Here is a 20,226-nt window from a genome sequence, read left to right on the forward strand (position 1 = left end):
CCTGTGGCAAGCAATGTCATTAAAATGGGAATTCCTTTGCAGGTAAATCAGTTATATCTGCACATGCGAAGGGATGCTTCCAACTGAAATGGCAGATTGTCTCAAAAACAGATGTAAGATTGACAGTGTCATCAAAACATTTAGGTAACTATATTTTTAATTCTTTCAATGCCACAATGAATTCTTCAAACTTGGTGTTTTCTGTGTTGGGAGCGAGCTTAGGGTACTGGACTGTGTGTGTCGAAATGTAGTTCTTCCATAACGTAATTTTCTTTTTAAATGCATCCCCCATCAGATCAGAAAGAAGTTGTTCCTCACCTCGCAGTGCCTTACTGCAGGCTGTGTGCACTCAAGTCCACTTAAAATGTGAGGTCTGCAATCAATTCTAGATGTTCTAATTTTCATTCCTGTACTCCTTTTTCCTACATAAATTTAACAACGGTGAGTTTTAAATTGAATAATTTATTGATCCAGGCCTTTCCCTTTGCTTAACCTATGTACTTTGCACTAATATTTAGCGTAAACTGCTTCTTGATGTGCTGAATACTGAGGTCCATCTGTCGATCGCTGTAATTCATTGTTCTTTCATGGTCAACTAAATATTAAAAAAAGAATTCTTTCTGCATGATATTGTAATATCGTTTCCTGGCAAATTTGCAGTACCTACTGCTTAAGGGGGGGGGGGGGGGGGGGGGGATTGATGAAAAACACACACTATTTCAAAAATGAACCAAATCCACAGTTTTGGAGATATGGCAATGAAATTTTGTACCAAGCTTTACATGAAAGTAACACATTACATATACACTCATTTGACTGTATATATTTAACTTTTTTTTAATGAAATTTGAAGTTTTATTTTCAAAAAATAATGTATGTTCCTTTTTCTCAGAAAGTATTCACGAGAGTTCAACAAAAATTTCTCTGCTTCATCTCTTTATATGTTTCTCTCATGAGGTTTATGGAATAGGTCAAATAGGAGAATTTTTAATTATAATTCCATAAGTACAATTTTAAATTCGTGCAAAATTCCAAGCACTTTGCCCCTTGCAATCATAATTTTAAAATTTGCTCTTGACACAACATTTATTAGGTTTACAGAAATATGTGTAAAAAATTTCATAATTCTAGCATTCATAGAATTTGAGGAAAAGGTACATAAACTTTAAAAAACAAACTTTTCAGGAAACACAATTTCAAGTTCAACCTAACTTTTTTCCTTACGTCACTTCTTCTGAAGGCACCACATTTGTACTCTGGGTCGTCTTTCCCTTCAAGATTTCTCTTCTGGTTTCATGTTGTCTGTCTTCTTTCCTTTACCAGCTCTTCAACTGACTTTTCAGCTGCAGACACGCACTGTAAATCTATTTTTCTCAGGATGTTTTGAGTAAAATTTCCTATCTTGAAGCCCATTCTTTCTAATACCTTCATCCTCCCGACATTCCCATCATTAAATACTATTACTGCTTCATAAGTTGCAATTCTGACAACTGTAGCAAATGCAAATGTGTTTTAGGGCGTCGTTTCCATGTGAGTGAATTTATAGACTCATCTGGATTTTGGGTTTTGCCATGAACACACTTTTTGAGAAGTGCAGGATTGGCCAAAGATGATCTATAAAACCAAAGAGTATGTATAACGACCTTCTAGATGTATCGTGCACACATTTGGTTGGAAGTAATATGCAGAATCGTTACTCACTGAGCTGGTATTGAAGTGCTGCTCCAAAACGTGGGCATGGCAGGGAGGCCACGTCACACTTTTAATTAATTTTCAGGCACTTCGGATGCAACTTCAACATTGTCCATGAGTTGTACTAACAAATAAAAAATAAATCAAAAATTGACATTTTTGGTCAATTTCATCAACGTCCCCCCCCTAAGCAACAGCGTAATATATACTGAGAATTCTCATTCCTCTCTTCTGTGATTCCCATTTATTTTTAAAGGCTCGTGATGATACATTGCTGGACTGTCTCCTTTTGTACAAACAGCCACTGGACCTGTAAATATCCTTCATACAACGAACGAATAGTAAAGGGTGAGCAGCACCAACATCATGATTCTGCCAAGGTGAAAAGAGGTATAAAACAAAAATGCCATGTCACAATACTAAATGAAGTACTGGGTACTTCCAGGAAGGAACGAGCAAAGGCAATACAGGTGGAGCATTCGCCCGCTTGTGACCCGTGTCATGTTTGGCACACAATGGCTGGCCCTGCTCTAATGTGTAAAATCCACACCATGAAAGGACTAACACGTTACAAAACATATACATAGAATGCTTATATTAGTCACAGGCCCCTTTTTTTTTTTTTTTTTTTTTTTTAATAAAAAGACAGTTATCAGAAATCCAGATAATTTTTAACTGGCAGTTATTCTTTAAAAAAATTGTCATAAAATCTATAGAATTGATTTTTCGAGCTACGAACATTCTTCAGTCCATAAACATTGATCTCGTAGAGCTCGTGCAGACAAAAAAGAACTATAGAAGTAATTCGTCACACTCCATAAGCGAATAGAACAGGAATAATATAAGGTAAAACAGAAACCAGAGGCTGAAAATACCACTTCAGTTGTAAAGTTCTTTTACTATCACATGACCAGTTTCGGGCTCTTTTATGCCCATCTTCAGGCGTTTTTTTTTTTTTTTTTGGCCTTACGTAGTGCACCACGCCTTGTACGCATCTGCCACAGTGCTCGGGGGTCACAGCACCAAGTTACAACACCTGAAGATGGGTGTATAAGAGCCTGAAACCAGTCATGTGATAATAAAAGAACCTTACAACTGAGGCGGTATTTTCAACCTCTGGTATAATGCTCAGTTGTGGATGTTCCTCCAACAGAATTGTTTGTAGTTAAACAGAAAGTATCCCCCGTCACACACTTACCAGGAACTGACTGAGTATGTGTGTGTCAGTAAGGGTAAGAGCCATCTGTGTGCTGTAATTTATGCTGAGAAGCTTCAACTAACAAAACAATTCTCTACTCACAATGGAATGTCTAAGGACCGTGAGGTGGATGTGCATAGAGACATATCCACACACAGTCACTCTGTTATGATGCTGACGCCAAATTCTACTTAATATTGTGTACTTTGTTACAGCTGGAGAAATGAAACTTGTATTCTGATTACATGAAAATAATCTGAAGGGTATACTGTACTAAATTGTAACAGTTATGGGTACATATTTCATATTTCGTATTTCACATTTAAATACATTAACAAATAACAATATATTCTAAGAATGAGTACACTAGCCGTACTAGGGATGCTAACTTTTTAATTATTTACTTATACAATGTGTCATGGATGTCTTCAAAATAATGACAGTCTGTGAAACGAAAAACTTAAGGAAGCTAAAAATGTAATACGATGGAAGGACATTGTTTTATTGCTTAAATATGACTCATTTGTGAATATGAGAAGAATAATTGTCACACTAAATTAGTATAAAGTGACCTATATATTTCAAAAGCATTATTATAATTGCTTTTAAGATGATAGTCATCAAATTAACAGCACATCTCAAATTCAATAAAATGACTGGCTTGTCTGAAAAGATGTTCACTGCATTAAATAATACTTTTAACACTTAGAAAAAAGTCATTTGCATTCACGTCACACATTCTATTTATTTAAATTTTTTTGGGGAATTTATAGTTTTCTCTTAATTCGATCTGCAAAGGAAACCTGAATTTGGTAAAAAGGGAGATTTCTGTGAAGTAATCACAAAATGCAAATTTGCTACAAACAGTTTATGGAGGCTTCACATACTTTTTATTAACATTAAAGAGTAAAAAGAAAAGTTACGTAAAAATGTAATCACAATATTGTCCAACATACAAGTTCCTTCAGAAAAAGTAACCTTGAGTTAAATATGTACCATAACATGCACTTAAAGCTTATAAATACAAAGGGAAAATGTACAAAATTGCTATACAAGATGTGTTTCACGCAATCAGCGGTTTTCATTTTTTGCAACTGAGACAGCAAAAGGAGGGAAAAACTCAGGAAGACGATAAATAAAAACATGTAAGCATACCCTGGACACAAAACCTGTGAAGCAGCTTTGAGCTTAAGAAATGAAGTATGAACAATGTGACCCAAGCATATATCAATATCACCCAATTGCCACTGCACGAATTGTGAATTTTTACAGCTGTGTTTGGTCAACTATAGAACAAGACTTCACTGTATTTACTAATGTGCTCTAATGACATACCGGTTTCACTGAAAAACTATTTTACCTCGGCATAAACTGCAATGAATTTAATGGGTGTGGCAGAACCAAGCAATTTTATATTTTATTGAAGCGTAGTGAACTAGAACTACATACTGATAGTGTATGTTATTTGAAAGAACACTTCGTATCTTTGTTGGTCACAGCTTCCTAGAGAGCTGATGTTTATAGTGTTGTTGAAAAGAAGTGTTCCCCCCCACCTTGGCAGTAGCACTGATTTGCTTGCTACACAGCACAGCATGTTTAGCAAACTTGTATGAAGCACTGGACGAATGAACTGAAACAATTTCAAATGTGGTGATAATGCAGTATTTGTTTTGGCAACATTTTGAAAAGGCCAGAATGGATAAATAACATTTTGCAAAACAATTATGCAATAAATAATGGTTTTTATACGACATTGCAATCATTTACACAGCCATAATGTGCATAACAACTTAACACATCTTTGTATTTGGATAGGTCATGTTAACTGCTAAAGTGTTCCCCCCCTTGTGAAATATAAATGTACTTGGATAAAATTTCACAATTTAAAAAAATTCTGTCCACCAACTGTTTTGCTTTGATTATCAGAAAAACTGTGTGTATTTCTTCATCATTGCAGACTTCTGTACCTCTGTGTCTTCTTCCGCACTTGTAGCTAAAATGCTCTCTCAGTTCTAAAGCTTTACTAAATGATCTAGTCCCTTTCTCCAGAAACACTCACATACTGACTTTTGTTTACAACAGGGAAATAATTCTTTACAATTTGTACTAATACATGTACATTGCATGACATGAGATGAATAACAGATTTCTCTAATCTTAATGGCAGTTCAGCTTCTTCTCTAGTTCCTGTGAAGTCGTGACGACTGTCACAGTACTCGCTGCTCTATGGCACGTAGCATATCTCCGTGGTGGTACAAGAGTACATGGAATAAATCGTCCAAATCAGCAGGTACCACAAAGCGTGATAAAGCAGCTACTGTCATCCCATGTTATAGAAATGTTGCATCATTCTGCACCATATTTCATGCACAAATGAAATAAATTTCCTAATATCAAACAAGTCTAAACTCACGACTTAAATTAAAAAATATTTTCAGGGTGGCGATCCTCACACATTGGTACAATGGATTTTGTGCAACACATTACTTCGGCAAAAATGATACATTATACTACACTGGTCACTCTGTCTGCCCATGTTACTGGAATGTGACATGTTTTCTGTGGATGATCCTAGAATCTTCAGTGTATAGTAATATGACAGAAACTATTGAGGGCATAAGAAACAACACTCATAATGAAGAAGATACCATAATAATCAATGTTCTTTAGGATGTTGTGGTAAGTATGTTCTCTCTTGACAAAGATTGCATTGTCAACAACAGTGGTCACCTGAAGGACATGATTACAAAAAGTGAGACATGCAATAAACGGTAGGCAGTGATCTTTCAAATAACATACACAAACGGAGTGTAGCTTGAATTCTACAATGCTTAAACATTATGTTTGGGGATTACTGTTTTGCTACACCTCGTATACAAATAATGTTTCTTACCAGTGGTATTACAAAGGCATCCTTGAAGCTGAGACTTGCAGCAATGGAGAATATAGGGTCAATACAACCAAAGATTGCTGCCATGAGAATCATCTTGCCAGTCTGAGGGTCCAGTGGGAGGCGAGCCAGGTGGAAGCCCAGAGGAGTGAGGGTCTCGTCCTGGTCAAGTGCACCTAGTGTGTGCAGCAGCTGCAAATAAAACCTAAATTAATACACAGAAAGAAGAGGGAGACAAGAAAATCTGCATTTTTTGTAAATTAATTCTGAAGAGCGAAAAAGATCTATAGTGCCAGTTTGTGCATTTCTTTTCAACAATTAATTCAAATTTACAACTGATGTTGTATGATGTTGAAGATAGCACACAGTAAGTGCTTGAACAGCCAATCAATTTACCCATAAGTTCAAGTGTCCATAATTTCAGTTTAGAACTGTAACAACTGGCTTCATCAATTACTTGTAAATTCTTGGGTTTGGTTCCACATCATCCTTGTGAAAACACCTGATCAAGATTTCAGCCTTCTCTGTTAGTTACATACTCCATAGCTCAAATGAAGGATTCTTTTAGTAAAATGATGGAATGCATGTCGTGTGCGTGGGGTCTATTTTTGATGAAGGCCTTGCTGGCCGAAAGCTTATTTGTGACCATCTTTTTGTTGTGCCTATTTGTGACCATCTTTTTGTTGTGCCTATCTGCGACTCAGCATCTCCGCTATATGGTGAGCAGCAACTTTCCTTTTCATAATATTGTTAAATTCGGTCCTGGATTTTTCCATTGTATGATACGGAATGAATCAGTTTAGAGGATAAGTATACATGACTGTTGTTAACATTAATGAACATATGATTTTTTTTTAGTCCTACTCATGCAACTACACTTAAAAACCAAGTGATCTTTTTGGGCTACCAATTTTTAAATGGAAATTCGTCGATGAAATACAATGAGTTCTACAGCAGAAATCATGTTAGGTTAGACTTAAAGCTGGCTTTGCTGACTGTCAGATATTTTATGTTACTGGGCAAATGGTCAAAAAATTTTGTTGCTGCATATTGAACTTCTCTCTGAGGCACTGACAGCTTTAGTAATGGGTAATAATGATCATTTTTTCCACTAATGTTGTAGGTATGGATATCACTATTCTTCTGTAATTGTCATGAGTTATTTCATTCTTCTGGTTTATTTGAAATGCCTAACTCCTTGAAGAGGTACCTACATGACAAATGCGCATTGACACCACGGCACACTTTTGTGCGTTCAATACTTTCTTTTTAAGTGATGAGTTGCACCACAAAATCATTCCATAAGACATTACTGATTGGAACTATGCTAAGTGTGCCAGGAAGTTGATTTGTTTGTGCCTAACACTAGCAATTATAAAAAAAGCAAAAGTAGTTGGACTTAATTGTTTGACTAGCTCAGTAATATACATCTACCAGTTCACATTTTTCAATGGGTACACCCAAAAATATGGAGCATTCTACCCTATTTACTAAATCCTGTTCATCTGGTACATTAACTGTTGGTATGATTAATCTGTTGTACTGAATTAAACATAGGGTGTTTTCTCGAACCATGTCGGACTCCTTTTCCGATTTCTCTCCAGTCAATAAAAATTTCTTACTATTACAACACTGTCTGAATTACTCAAAGAACTTCTGCATTCTGTTTGGTCAGTATGTTTCAAACCAGTCATGTATAAAGCCATTTATTCCATGAAACTTAAGTTTGTCAAGAGTATAACATGATCCATGCAATCAAATGCCTTGGAAAGACGAGGAAAGTTACCAAGTGGCAACATTTCATAATTTAAGGCTTGTAATATTTCGTGAGTGAATGTATAAATAGCATTCTCAGTCAAGCAACCCTTCTGGAGTCTAAACTGTAATATACTAAGTAAATTGCTTCTACTTAAATATGAGACTACTCTCGAGTACATTACTTTTACCAACATTTTATAAAAATATGTCAGTAACAGAGATAATTATTCAGACTTTCTTGTCCACTCACTTTTTAAAACAAAAATTTAAGAACTGCATGTTTTAATCTATCTGGAAAAATTCATGTGCCACTAACACGTTTTATATATATATAGTCACTAAGGCATTACTTATTAAGTTAGAACAACTTTTCAGAATTCTGTTTGAAATTCCATCAACACTATATGAGTTTTCATTTTTTGAATTCCATTAATTTCTGTGAGAGATGTTCGTCCTTCTTCTAGTTCCTTAATATTTTATGGAATGACATTTTTAACATCGAGGTCTGTTCAAAAAAAAAATTCTGGACCGTTCGTAATTTTGCGCCAATGCTGTGTTGGAGTGAAATATGGTCGGCATCCCTGCACACGCCTGTGTTTAATGTGTAACTGCCAGAAGTTTCGTTGTTGTATGTATGTTAGTTATTGTTCAGTACTGCATTGAGTAGAATGTTGTGTTGCACAGTTTGTGAAGTTCGAGATGGTAGAGTTAGAGGAACAACGTATCTGCATTAAATGTTGCATGAAATTCAAGGAAACCTTTACAGAGACACACCAAATGATGCAGGAAGCCTACAGTGATGAGTGCTTAAGTTGTACTCTGTGTTACGAATTGTTAACATGGTATAAAAATGGCTGAACGGAAGTTAAGGATGACCCTCATTCAGGATGCCCTTCGATGTCTACTGACGATGCTCATGTCAGGAACATTAATGAAATCGTGCATTCCAATCTAAGACTGACTGCCTAGAGATTTCAGAAGAATGTAACATTTCAGTTGGACCATGTCATGAAATCCTGACACAACATCTTTGAATGCATCGTGTTGCCACCAAGTTCATCCCATGGCTCATGAGTCAACGCCAGAAAGATTTTCAGCCAACGCCGGAAAGATCTTCAGCCCATAATCTGTAAAGAGCTTTTTAGGTGTGTGTGTGTGTGTGTGTGTGTGTGTGTGTGTGTGTGTGTGTGTGTGTGTGTGTGTCGGTGCTTAGAGGCACTCAACGCCGAAGTTATCAGTGCAGTTACATACATCAAAAGAAACAAATGTGGACAAAAACTGATAAAATGGGGTCATACACGCAAAGATAGTGGGAAAAGACAAAGATGCTACACAAGAGACTAAAACATAAGTTAAACGAGAAAGGAGCTAAAAGAATGCCACAGGAAATTGTCATTGGCTGGTCACTTAAGTAAAATATGGGCGAGGCAGTCACCTTGTGAATGAGTTAAACCCTCTCCCTAAAACATCGGTAAAAACAAAGGACAATTCAGAAAACTTTGAAACTCTAATCACATTCATTTGATTATTTCTTAAAGGATATTGCAGATCCATCAGCAAATCAGCTGCGGCTAGCTGGTCAGAAAGAAAAACACAGTCCAATAAAATGTGGGGCACAGTTATCTGCACGCCACAAGCACCACACATTGGAGAGTCATCTCGCTGGAGCAAGAAGCAACGCATCACGGGGTAAGTACACCACAACAGCGTTGTGGGCTTTACTAAATGGAGCTTATTGTCAGTCACTTCCAGCCTATCATCCTCCCACCAATGCAAGACCTGAACTCAACAGCAAGATGATAGCATGCAGGGGGACGGCACACTGAAATATCTGAAGATCAGGACATGCCTCCTTGTCTGCTAGATCTGCCTTTTCATTCCCTGCAATGCCAATGCACCCAGCAGAAAGCCACCTCCTTCCCCAGTCACTGTAGTTGGAAGAGGTCATCCTGGATGGTCTGAACTACTTTATCTGCTGGGTACAAACATCTCAACAAATGAAGGGTACATAGAGAATTGGAACTGACAAGAAATATAACACTGGAAGAATGCCCATCTGCTCCAGTGCCTGCAAGATAGCAGACAATACTTCATCAAAGACAGTAAATACTTGAGGCAGTTGGACCTTAAGGACACGATCAGGGAAAAGAACAGAGCAACCAACAGAATCCCCCTGTTTAGACTCATCCATAAAAAAAAAAGCTACATAGTTGGGGTACTAAGATAAAATGTCAGAAAATGTCATATCAAAAACGAAAGCAGGAGTGCAATCTGTCTCGTACTGCACCAAATCTAAAATCACTCTGGGCCTCTTCAGTAACCAGGTCGTCAGGTGGTTAAAACCCTGGATTTGTGGTCGTACTAGCTCCACACTGAGGGACTCCAGCACACGTTGCATGGACTCCAAAAGGCATCATAGCTTGCAGACGGTTGGAAAAAGGCGTTCCAGAGGCAGATGAGCAACAGTATGCAGCACAGAGGCTGGGTATTGGACTGGTCCTATAAGCACCTGTGGCCAGCCGGAGCTCCTCCTGGTGGACAGAGTCAATGATCTTCAAATAGTAAAGCCTCGCCGATCCATACACCGTGCAATTGTAGTCCAGATGTTAACGCACAAAAGCCCCATAAAACTGGAGGAGATGTGTCCTGTCCACTCCCCATGACCTGCGGCTAAAATATTCAGTACCCTCAGGGTTGAGGGTTTCAGGTCTCCCAGGTGCATCAACCATGACAATTTGAAGTAAAAAATGAGGCCCAGAAACTGACAGAATCACTAAAATGTAGGATGGTGTCCCTCATATGCAAGACAGGTAAATTAAAAATACTACGAGAATGATTAAAATGAACACACACACACACACACTTATCTGTAGAAAACTGAAAACCCATCTTTGCAACCCACACCTCTAACCTCTGCACTGTAAGTTGCAACTGATGGCTCACTGATGCAACACTGGACGAGGAACACAAAACAGCAGAATTATCTGCAAATAAGGAGCATTATACCAGATTCCTTACTATAGACATGATACTGTTGATGGCTATGGCAAAGAGGGTAACACTTAAAACACTGCCCCTAAGGTACACCATTCTCTTGCTCGAAATGATCGTCAGTGTGTAACAAAGCAGAATTGCCCACTGCTATCCTGTTTAGTTTTACACTCCTTCAGTAACTTAGTTAAGCAATGAACTTTTATTTTTTTTCATTTTCACTACTCAGATTCCGACTACAGATTCTGTGGCCTTCAGCCTCATAGTACAGAATTCAGAAATAGTTTAAATAAAATTCCCCTAGTAAAATCTATTATTTCAGTACATTCTAATGTCTATTCTGAAAGTAATGAGCTAATCAGTTTTATGGGAAATGCATACTATTAACAGTGATGGACGTATATTGTGCAATACATATTAACAGATCAAATTCAGCTATAAGACTGCATCCAAAAGAAAGCCTAAATTTTACTGATTCCAGCAAAGTGTTTAAATGAACCTAAAGTCTGTTAGTTAAATAGGTATTAAGACTTAAAATCTGTAACCTGTATGACTTTCAGTGCCAATTGTGACCAAACTACCAAATAATTCCGAGATCTGTTTCGATACTTTTGCTACCTTTATTTTTCTACGTAAAATAACTCCAGTCTCAACTTTGTAAGTGCATTAATTAAGAATTAAGTAAATTTGAATATGTAAAAATTATTGTTCAAAAGGGCTGCCGTGGTTATAAGTCGGGAATTCCCACGGCGGATGCATAAGTTAGTTCCACGTATTTAAATTGACACAGCTCACTCATGTTATTTAGATAATAAAACCCAATGGTTAACTTCAAAACCAGTTAGTAAGGATCATTTTAACCCTGGGAAATTATAAACTATAATATATTAACAGAAATAGTCAAATATTCAAGCGCTCGTCTATATAAGGTCCGAGCTGGTGCAGTTTTCAGTTAGTTCTCGGTCAAATTCTCTTGGAGCAAAAGTGCGCAAGTCAGTTAATTTTTCAGGTCGTACCAAAAAAGTGTAATTGTGAACATTGTTAAATACTGGAATTTTTTGACCTACCTAATGTGACAATTAAGTGTAAGAGGCCAGTTCACGTGAATATTGTGTGTGCGAGTAATAACAAATAAATCGTACTGTGGTTGACATAAATGTTCAACAATGAATACGATCTTGACTTTTGATTTTGAAAAACTTAACCTAGGATCCTGGCTTCTTAATTTCAGTGTGATTTAAATGAGATGGACGTAGCTACCGGGAAGACAATATTGAATAAACAAAGCAAGGTAGGTCGAGAATACTGCGCACTATCTACTGGGTGAGGAAATGTTTCAATACCGGTACATCCGGTTGTGACGTGAACTAGTAAGAGGCACTAATACGAGGAAACAGCCTGGCACGTTACAAGTGAGTCACCAACTTGGGTCCTAAAATAGTTTCGAGACAGGAAAGACTGGATGAAGATGGTGATGTGGCCACGAAAGCCCCACTGATGCAGTTGAGAAAGAATACAGTGCCCAGGGTGTATAAGTGGACAAGGAAAAATAATTCTTAGATTTTTCACGGATTTCCCGGTTAAAAATAAACTTTCTCCCGACTGAAAATACACTTTTTCTGTGTTAAGTGACAGTATACTAAGAATAGTAAAACTTATCAATTCTTTGAATGGTTATGATTTTGTACACCAGCGTAGAATTTCCCGGCACTTTAGGAAATGAAATTCAGGGAAAAAACACGTTTTGAAAAGATGTCTGATGTGCAGCAACATATACGCTGCATATTTTCGTATTATGAAAGTATAAATTCGAATTCCACCAAACACCACATGTTACTTTCGTAGCATTGAAATCAAGATTGCGATGCACTTTTGTAAGCCAGTCATAGCTCACGTCATGTGATCTAGCCAGCTGATGACAGCGGATATTCAGAGCATAGCACACATGATATAGTCAGCCAATAGCAACATCACTGTTAAGTAGGGCGAACACAAAAATTGGAAAAGTTAATGGTTTAAATTACTATATGTAGTGTTGCTACAAGAAAAGAAAAGCTTTCAAATATTAGTCTCGAAGATTAATAAGCTGCAAGATAAGCTAAGGTTTCACATATAATGTTGATCTTTTTTGCAGGTGTTACATAAGCTAAGGTTTCACATATAATGTTGATCTTTTTTGCAGGTGTTACACTTTCAGATACATTACACACAAGTGCCAGTAAAATTTTTTAACAACATAAATGTCTGATCTTTTGGGTTCAAAATTATTACAATTGGTCGTCCTCAAAGAGTTGATCTTTAAATGAGAGTCAAATGCTCTGTGATTTAAGAAATTCATTGTACATTCTTGCACATAGATCACCTTGTGTAAAAGGAAATTTACTTTGAAAGTTAACGCTTTTCAAACAACTATTCGCAATATTTTCCCGTGATCTGTTAGAAATAGCTTTATTTTAGCAGTTGCCAGATAGTGACAGAACACAGGCGTCACCATGCCTGTGCAGCTACGAAGACGCAGAAAGCCCGAATATTCATATGTGTAAAACATTAAAAGATCTTACATTATGTCATAAAAGAAACAAGACATTGGAGCATCAGAATTTTGTGAACCATACTAAAATGCATAATTTGGCTTAAAGTGCACATTCATACGTCCAGATTCAGATGTAAATTTTCTTGGAGTACCAATACTGTATTATCTCGTGTTTGGTTCTTTATTATGTCATAACGCCAAACATGCTAGAAGATGAAAACGTGGACTTGAAATTCAGTGAACAGTTAAAGCTAGGCAATAATGTGGAATTAAACACTTCATTTCAAATAAATTGACTGCCTCAGAGGAAAAGATTAATAAAAGCAAAACTTCTTTAGCAAACTGACAAAAATAACTTCATTGTTCTGCAAGGTGATTAATGCCTGACTGTCAGAAAGGTGGAAATAAAATACAGTCCGAAACTAATAACAAATTTCAGTCTTCTGTAATTAAGTGAATGTATTTTAATTTACTTGATAGCTCCCTGCCACAGAAATCTGTTTTGTTTTCATTTGACGTGAGAGCAATATACAAAGCGGAAACGTAAACACGGGTAACATGGAGACTACCCACCTCCCAACTACAACTCAGTCCGCTCTGTGTATCAACCCTGGATCTATGATATTTCCGAACTGGGGCAATACTAGATAGTGGTTCCCCCCATCCCACCCCCTCGAGGGTTTGTGGTAGGGGGGGGGGAATTATATATATATATAATTAAAAATTGACTTTTCAAAAATATGCTCATTTTGTAGCGCACATCTTTCTGAAGAGTCTGATACATAAAAAATGTGTGTTCGAGGAAATGCAAGACATTTTATTTGGTCGTAAGTGTACCAAAGTGCAGTGCCACACCTCTTCACACAGCATTCTTCTATAGCACGTCACTGTATTTCGCTCTGTGGAATTCAAACATGTAATATTTTGTAATGGGTGCCCTCAAACTATATTCAGGACAGTGGAAATTAAAATGTCCTGTGGTGCCTATCCTGGTCCCAGTCGACCGGTTTGACGTCCTGCCCCTTTTTACAAAAAACTCTCAATTAATACTGGATGGGATTATCTGTAACCGGAAGAACAAGAACTCTTAAGAAAATCTGCACTCTTTATTGCCTATTAGCTAATAACTTGCTGTTTTGTGTGACATAAAATTAAATATAGGATACACAAAACCAGTAAAGACAAGATACAAGCAAGACAGTACACATTTCCTCAATCCTTAAGTCCTAGCAGTTTTTTCTCTTTGTTCTTGCTACAGATTTAGATGGCATGCTTTCCTTTATGGGAAAGAATCTATTACCTAATCAACGTTCATCAAACATTTTGCTACATGAAAAAATGAAAATGACGTTGTCTGATACTGAAAAGGCTGTTAATACAAATAATAACCAAGACTGGTGTGGTTTCTCGATCTGATTACGTGTATTTTGTTACTTGAAATGAAATAGGCCTGCCTAATACGAGGGTTGGAACTTAAATAGTGGCAACTATTTATCCACAACTGATACAAAAGAGTTACATGTTTGCACCTGTTACTGTCCTGTCAAAGTAGTCACCAGCATTGTGTAGAACCCATCGCCAGTGATGTGGAAGGCGTAGCATACAGTTAGCAGAGCCTGTTCCGTTGATGGCGCAAATGGAGCAGTCTACTGCTGGTCGAATCTCTGGAGCAGTTCTGAAGCGAATGCCACAAAGTGGTTCCTTCATCTTCGGAATCAAATCAAAGTCTGGGGAGTATGGTGGATGGTACAGTACGTCCCAGTCCCATCGACCGAACAGAGCACCCACAGCTTGTGCTGTATGGGCCTGCGCACTGTTGTACAAAATGATGGGTAGGTTGTGCAGAAAGTGTCGCCACTTCTTTCACAAAGATAGTCACAGGTGATGTTCCAAAAACGAACAGCAATACTGTGCACTGACGGTCAGCCGTGGAGGAACGTAATGCGTTATGATAACACCATCACAGTCATACACGAGAATCACAATACCTTTCACCATCCTGGGCCTCTTTGGAGGAGATGTATGGGTGGCCTTACCCCATTTGCCACAAATGACAGCCCCCTTACAACCCAATGTGGTGTGCCTAAAGCACTAGCAGGTAAAACAGTGAATCGGGTTAGGGAAATAAGGTCGCACACTGAGGCAGAGGAAACCCGCCTTAACGTGTTCAGGAAGTTTTGTGCTATCGAAAGTCAGTATAAATGAGTCCGATTTCACAAGATCACCATTCACCCATTTCATTATGTTCTGTGCATCAACAATGCCTTCCTGAGACCACTCAGCTTTCAGTTCTTCTCAGGGAATGTCAACCAGATCCCTGCAAGTCACAACACCTTTGCTATAGTTTAAGGTGTTGTGCAGTTTAGTTTCTATTGCATTCTCCCTGAGGCACTGAGCTTTCTGGATGCTCTTGACTTGTTGGGAATTTGATGTTTCTACCAACAGGGTCCCATTTCGCAAGCACTTGACAGATTTTAAGATTACAGCTACCCCTTCTAACCCTTTCCGTATGTTAAAAGGTTAAACTTTCTCAAAAACTCCCTTCTTTTGCATTTAATTATAAGAAACACATTCTGGCCACCAGCATGTATCCTGTTACTCAATACTGAAAGAGTCCGTGTAAATATCGAGACTGGAAGACTGGCTACATGAGCCCTCTCATTTGATCGGATGTCAGTACCTACCAGTGACCCACCCTTTCCGCAGGGAGGAGGAAGGGAAGATTTCGAAGGATTCATCTTGGTCCCACAAGCAGCTAGGGAACTAAGAATCCACCTAGACAGAGCCCCACGTGCCTTGTCAACTTTACACAACTGAGGTGCGGTGGATTCCCCAGATGTTGCCCGCTAATGACTTCTTCACCTCAACAGCCACGCATCTCATCAGCACGCAGCACACTTTGAGATTGAAGTTTTCTTCTATAGAGGTTTTTACCATCCTCGCAATGCAGGCAGTCGAGCCAATGATCCCCATTTCCTGTGACACACAAAGTTGCACCACCACACCATACAGTGGCTGTTGAAGCATGCCCACAGCTTACAGTGACAGGAGACTGGCGGCACTTACCGGTTTGAGCTCAGGAAGCCTGGGGTGCGTGACCGAGCCTGTACTCGGCAAACGAATGCTGAGCCCCTGAACGGAAGAGCTTTTGGAATGCATAAATGAGAATGATGTGTTTCTCAAGAGAATCATAAATGATGGTGAGACACGGGTCTACGGTTATTGTGCTGAGATCAAGGTTCAATCTTCACAATGGGTCGGGAAAGGTTCTCCGAGATCAAAAAAAGCCTGTCATGTCAGGTCAAATGTCAAAGCCCTGCTCATAGTTTTCTTTGATTTTGAAGGATTAGTTCACCCTAAATTCGTGACACAGGGACAAACTGTTAATCAATGGTACTATTGGGATGTATTGCAAGAAAATGTGAGAAGAAAATGGCCCGAAATGTGGCGAGACTATTCATGGCCCTCGTATCACCATAACGCACCCACTCGTTTGTCCCTGCTGGTGTGTGACTATTGCACAAAGACACGAAATCACTGTGCTGCCTCATCTTCTGTACTCTCCAGACCTGGGCCCTGATGACCTCTTTTTTATTATTTTTTTTTTTCATTTTTTTATTGCCAAAGTTGAAAACCTCATCAAAAGCCTGAAGATTTGCAATGATAGATGAGATTTAAAAAAAAAAATTACTGACTGAGCTTCGCGCGAACCTGCAAGAGGCATACCAAAACTGCTTCCGGGCAGGATTCTACAGCAGATAAATACAGGGACAAGAAATGAATGAGCTGTATTTACTTGCACTACTGAAACTGAGATGTATTTGGGTCTGAGATGAAAAATCTGTGAAAGCTTTTGAGAATATCAAAGATACATTGATAAATGCTTCATATTTTGACATCCAGTACTGAGCAAATCATTTAAACTAGCAATTGATGCATCATAATATGGTATAGCTGCAGATTATTTGAGGAGAGTGGGATCCCAAAGTCAGGAAACACAGAACAATTTTTTTCACTAGCAGAAGCCTAGGCAAACATGAACTAAACTACACAGCAACTGAGATGGAGTTATTAGGAAAGAAACTATTAGCAACCATTTAGAGTATACAAAAACTTGAAACACTTATTTGGGGATCTCCTTCAGTGGTATACACTGATCATTAAGCACTTACCTTTTGATGGAAAGCAGATACCTTACAAGCGTTTGGCGAGGTGGGTATTGTTTCTTCAATAGTTCAGTATATATATAAAGGAATCTATTAATTTTTTAATTCAAGTTAAACCAGGAATGAAGTGAGGAACTTAGGACAGATAAGATGACAATTAAAAGTGGATGCCTATTTTAAAAGTAAACTTCAACAGTGTGAACAAGAATCATTATCATCATTAGAGCACCTATAAATACACGTCCCCCCCCCCCCCCCCCCCCCCCCGCACACACACACACACAAAATATTGGAAGCCATGCATTCCCCAGTGTGTGGAGACTGAGTTAGTATGGTTCATACATAAGGACTGTGGCCACTTTGGTACTCATGAAAGTATAGAACATATGAGGAAGTTTTACTACTTTAAGGGATTAGGTAAGAAAGTTATGATCTTGATTTGGACTGCCAAATTTGTCAGAAAGTTAAGGTGGATAACAGTGGTATTAATTATACGACTTACCCTATTTTACCCAAGGGTTCACAAGACTTAACAGCGTCAGATTTTTACAGCCCTTTACTGATGGGTAGGGGAGGTGTAACATATATTTAAGTACTTTATTCGTCAAACTATGTCACACTGCATCCTATCAAGCATGGATACCGTGATTAATGGTATGTGCAATTATTTCACAGATGTTGGAAACCGAAATGACTCTTAGCTGACAATGATGCACAATTTACAATTCATAATTTTAAGAAATTCTTAGCTGGGAGGGCATGTATAACCCAAAATCGAACCCATGCGAACATATCATAAAGGAAATAGGAAGACAGTGTAGAACATATTGCTGTACTAAACATACCACTTGGGCACAAATGACACAGAACTTCAGGTAATATTAAATGAGTTACCACATCTGTCTACAGACAGTAGAAGTAATGAAGCTGATGTGCTGTGTTTATGGACTAGAACCACTAGATACATAAAAACATCTTACAACATTTGAACTCCCAACATAATATAATTCATTTCACAATGGGGTTTGGAGGTTATTTTATAAATTTGTTGGACCATATAAAGATGTTACCATAAAGAAACATTTATGGAAAAACTGCAGCTACCAATACTGTAATCCCTAAAAGCTCTCAACACCCACAAAACCACAAACAAGCAGCTTTCCATTCCACTGTGTACCATACTATATCCATTCCATTGTCTGTCTGTCTGACTTCTGAACTGAATTACATACCTTCAAACTTACCACTTTCAGTAATTACTAAAACTTTGACTTGATTGAAACATTCCACAAAAAAGGTAAATGTATAATATTGGACCACTCCTGTACACTGGCCAACAAGAATGTTTCAGTAGTTACAAAAACTGATGCACAATTCTATATGTTGGCAAAATTTTAGATATTCCTGAAAGAAGTTACTCACACAAATACTGGCCCATTTTTTTACAACAGCAGTGCTAAATTGCTATTAAATAGTAAAGACAAAGTTAAACTATTTAAATAGGAAAACTATTTAAATAGTAAAGACAAAGTTAAACTCCCCCCCCCCCCCCCATGAACCATGGATCTGGCCTTGTAACACTAACCAAAACAGCCTTGCTGTGCTGGTACTGCGAACGGCTGAAAGCAAGGGGAAACTACAGCGGTAATTTTTCGCGAGGGCATGAAGCTTTACTGTATGGTTAAATGATGGTGGCGTCCTTTTGGGTAAAATATTCCACTACTCAAGAGGACGTTGTTATCAGGAGAAAGAAAACTGGCGTTTTACAAGTTGGAGCGTGGAATGTCAGATCCCTTGATTGGGCAAGTCGGTTAGAAAATTTAAAAAGGGAAATGGATAGGTTAAAGTTAGATATAGTGGGATTTGGTGAAGTTTGATGGCAAGAGGAACAAGACTTCTGGTCAGGTGAATACAGGGTTATAAATACAAAACCAAATAGGGATAATGCAGGAGTAAGTTTAATAATGAATAAAAAACAGGAATGCAGGTAAGCTACCACAAACAGCAAAGTGAATGCATTATTGTGACCAAGATAGATATGAAGCCCACGCCTACCACAGTAGTACAAGTTTATATGCCGACTAGCTCCGCAGGTGACGAAGAGATTGATGAAATGTATGATGAGATAAAAGAAATTATTCAGATAGTAAAGGGAGACGAAAATTTAATAGTCATGGGAGACTGGAACTCAATAGTAGGAAAAGGAAGAGAAGGAAACATAGTAGGTGAATATGGAATGGGAGAAAGGAATGAAAAAGGAAGCCACCCAGCAGAATTTTGGACAGAGCATAACTCAATCATAGTTAACACGTGGTTCAAGAATCATAAAAGGAGGTTGTATACATGCAAAAAGCCTGGCGATACTGGAAGGTCTCAGATAGACTATATAATGGTAAGACAGATTCAGGAACCAGGTTTTAAACTGTAAGGCATTTCCAGGGGCAGATGTGGACTCTGACCACAATCTATTGGTTATGAACTGTAGATTAAAACTGAAGAAATTGCAAAAAGGTAGGAATTTGAGGAGATGGGACCTGGATGAACTGAAAGAACCAGAGGTTCTAGAGAGCTTCAGGGAGAGCATTAGGGAATGATTGACAAGAATGGGGGAAAGAAATACAGTAGAAGAATGGGTAGCTTTGAGAAATGAAATAATGAAGGTAGCAGACGATTAAGTAGGTAAAAAGACGAGAGTTAATAGAAATCCTTGGGTAACAGAAGAGATATTGAATTTAATTGATGAAAGGAGAAAATATAAAAATGCAGTAAATGAAGCGGGCAAAAAGGAATACAAACGTCTCAAAAATGAGATCGACAGGAAGTGCAAAAGGGCTAAGCAGGGATGGCTAGAGGACAAATGTAAGGACATAGAGGCACATATCACTAGAGGTAAGACAGATACTGCCTACAGGAAAATTAAAGAGACCTTTGGAGAAAAGAGAACCACTTGCAAGAATACCAAGAGCTCAGATGGAAAACCAGTTCTAAGCAAAGAAGG

At 38.1% G+C, this 20,226-nt stretch overlaps 1 protein-coding gene across 3 annotated transcripts in view; it reads right to left on the reverse strand.

Moving 5' to 3' along the window:
- LOC124594980 (ATP-dependent DNA/RNA helicase DHX36) overlaps positions 1 to 20,226 on the reverse strand; it is a 248,689-nt gene that overhangs the window by 61,800 nt on the left and 166,663 nt on the right. For all 3 annotated transcript variants that reach the window (XM_047133510.1, XM_047133511.1, XM_047133509.1), the window contains exon 14: positions 5,784 to 5,972. In XM_047133510.1, coding sequence (XP_046989466.1) covers positions 5,784 to 5,972 — 189 coding nt within the window. The remainder of the gene's footprint in view (positions 1 to 5,783; positions 5,973 to 20,226) is intronic.

Source organism: Schistocerca americana, chromosome 2, assembly GCF_021461395.2.
Source record: "Schistocerca americana isolate TAMUIC-IGC-003095 chromosome 2, iqSchAmer2.1, whole genome shotgun sequence".
Lineage (NCBI taxonomy): Eukaryota > Metazoa > Arthropoda > Insecta > Orthoptera > Acrididae > Schistocerca > Schistocerca americana.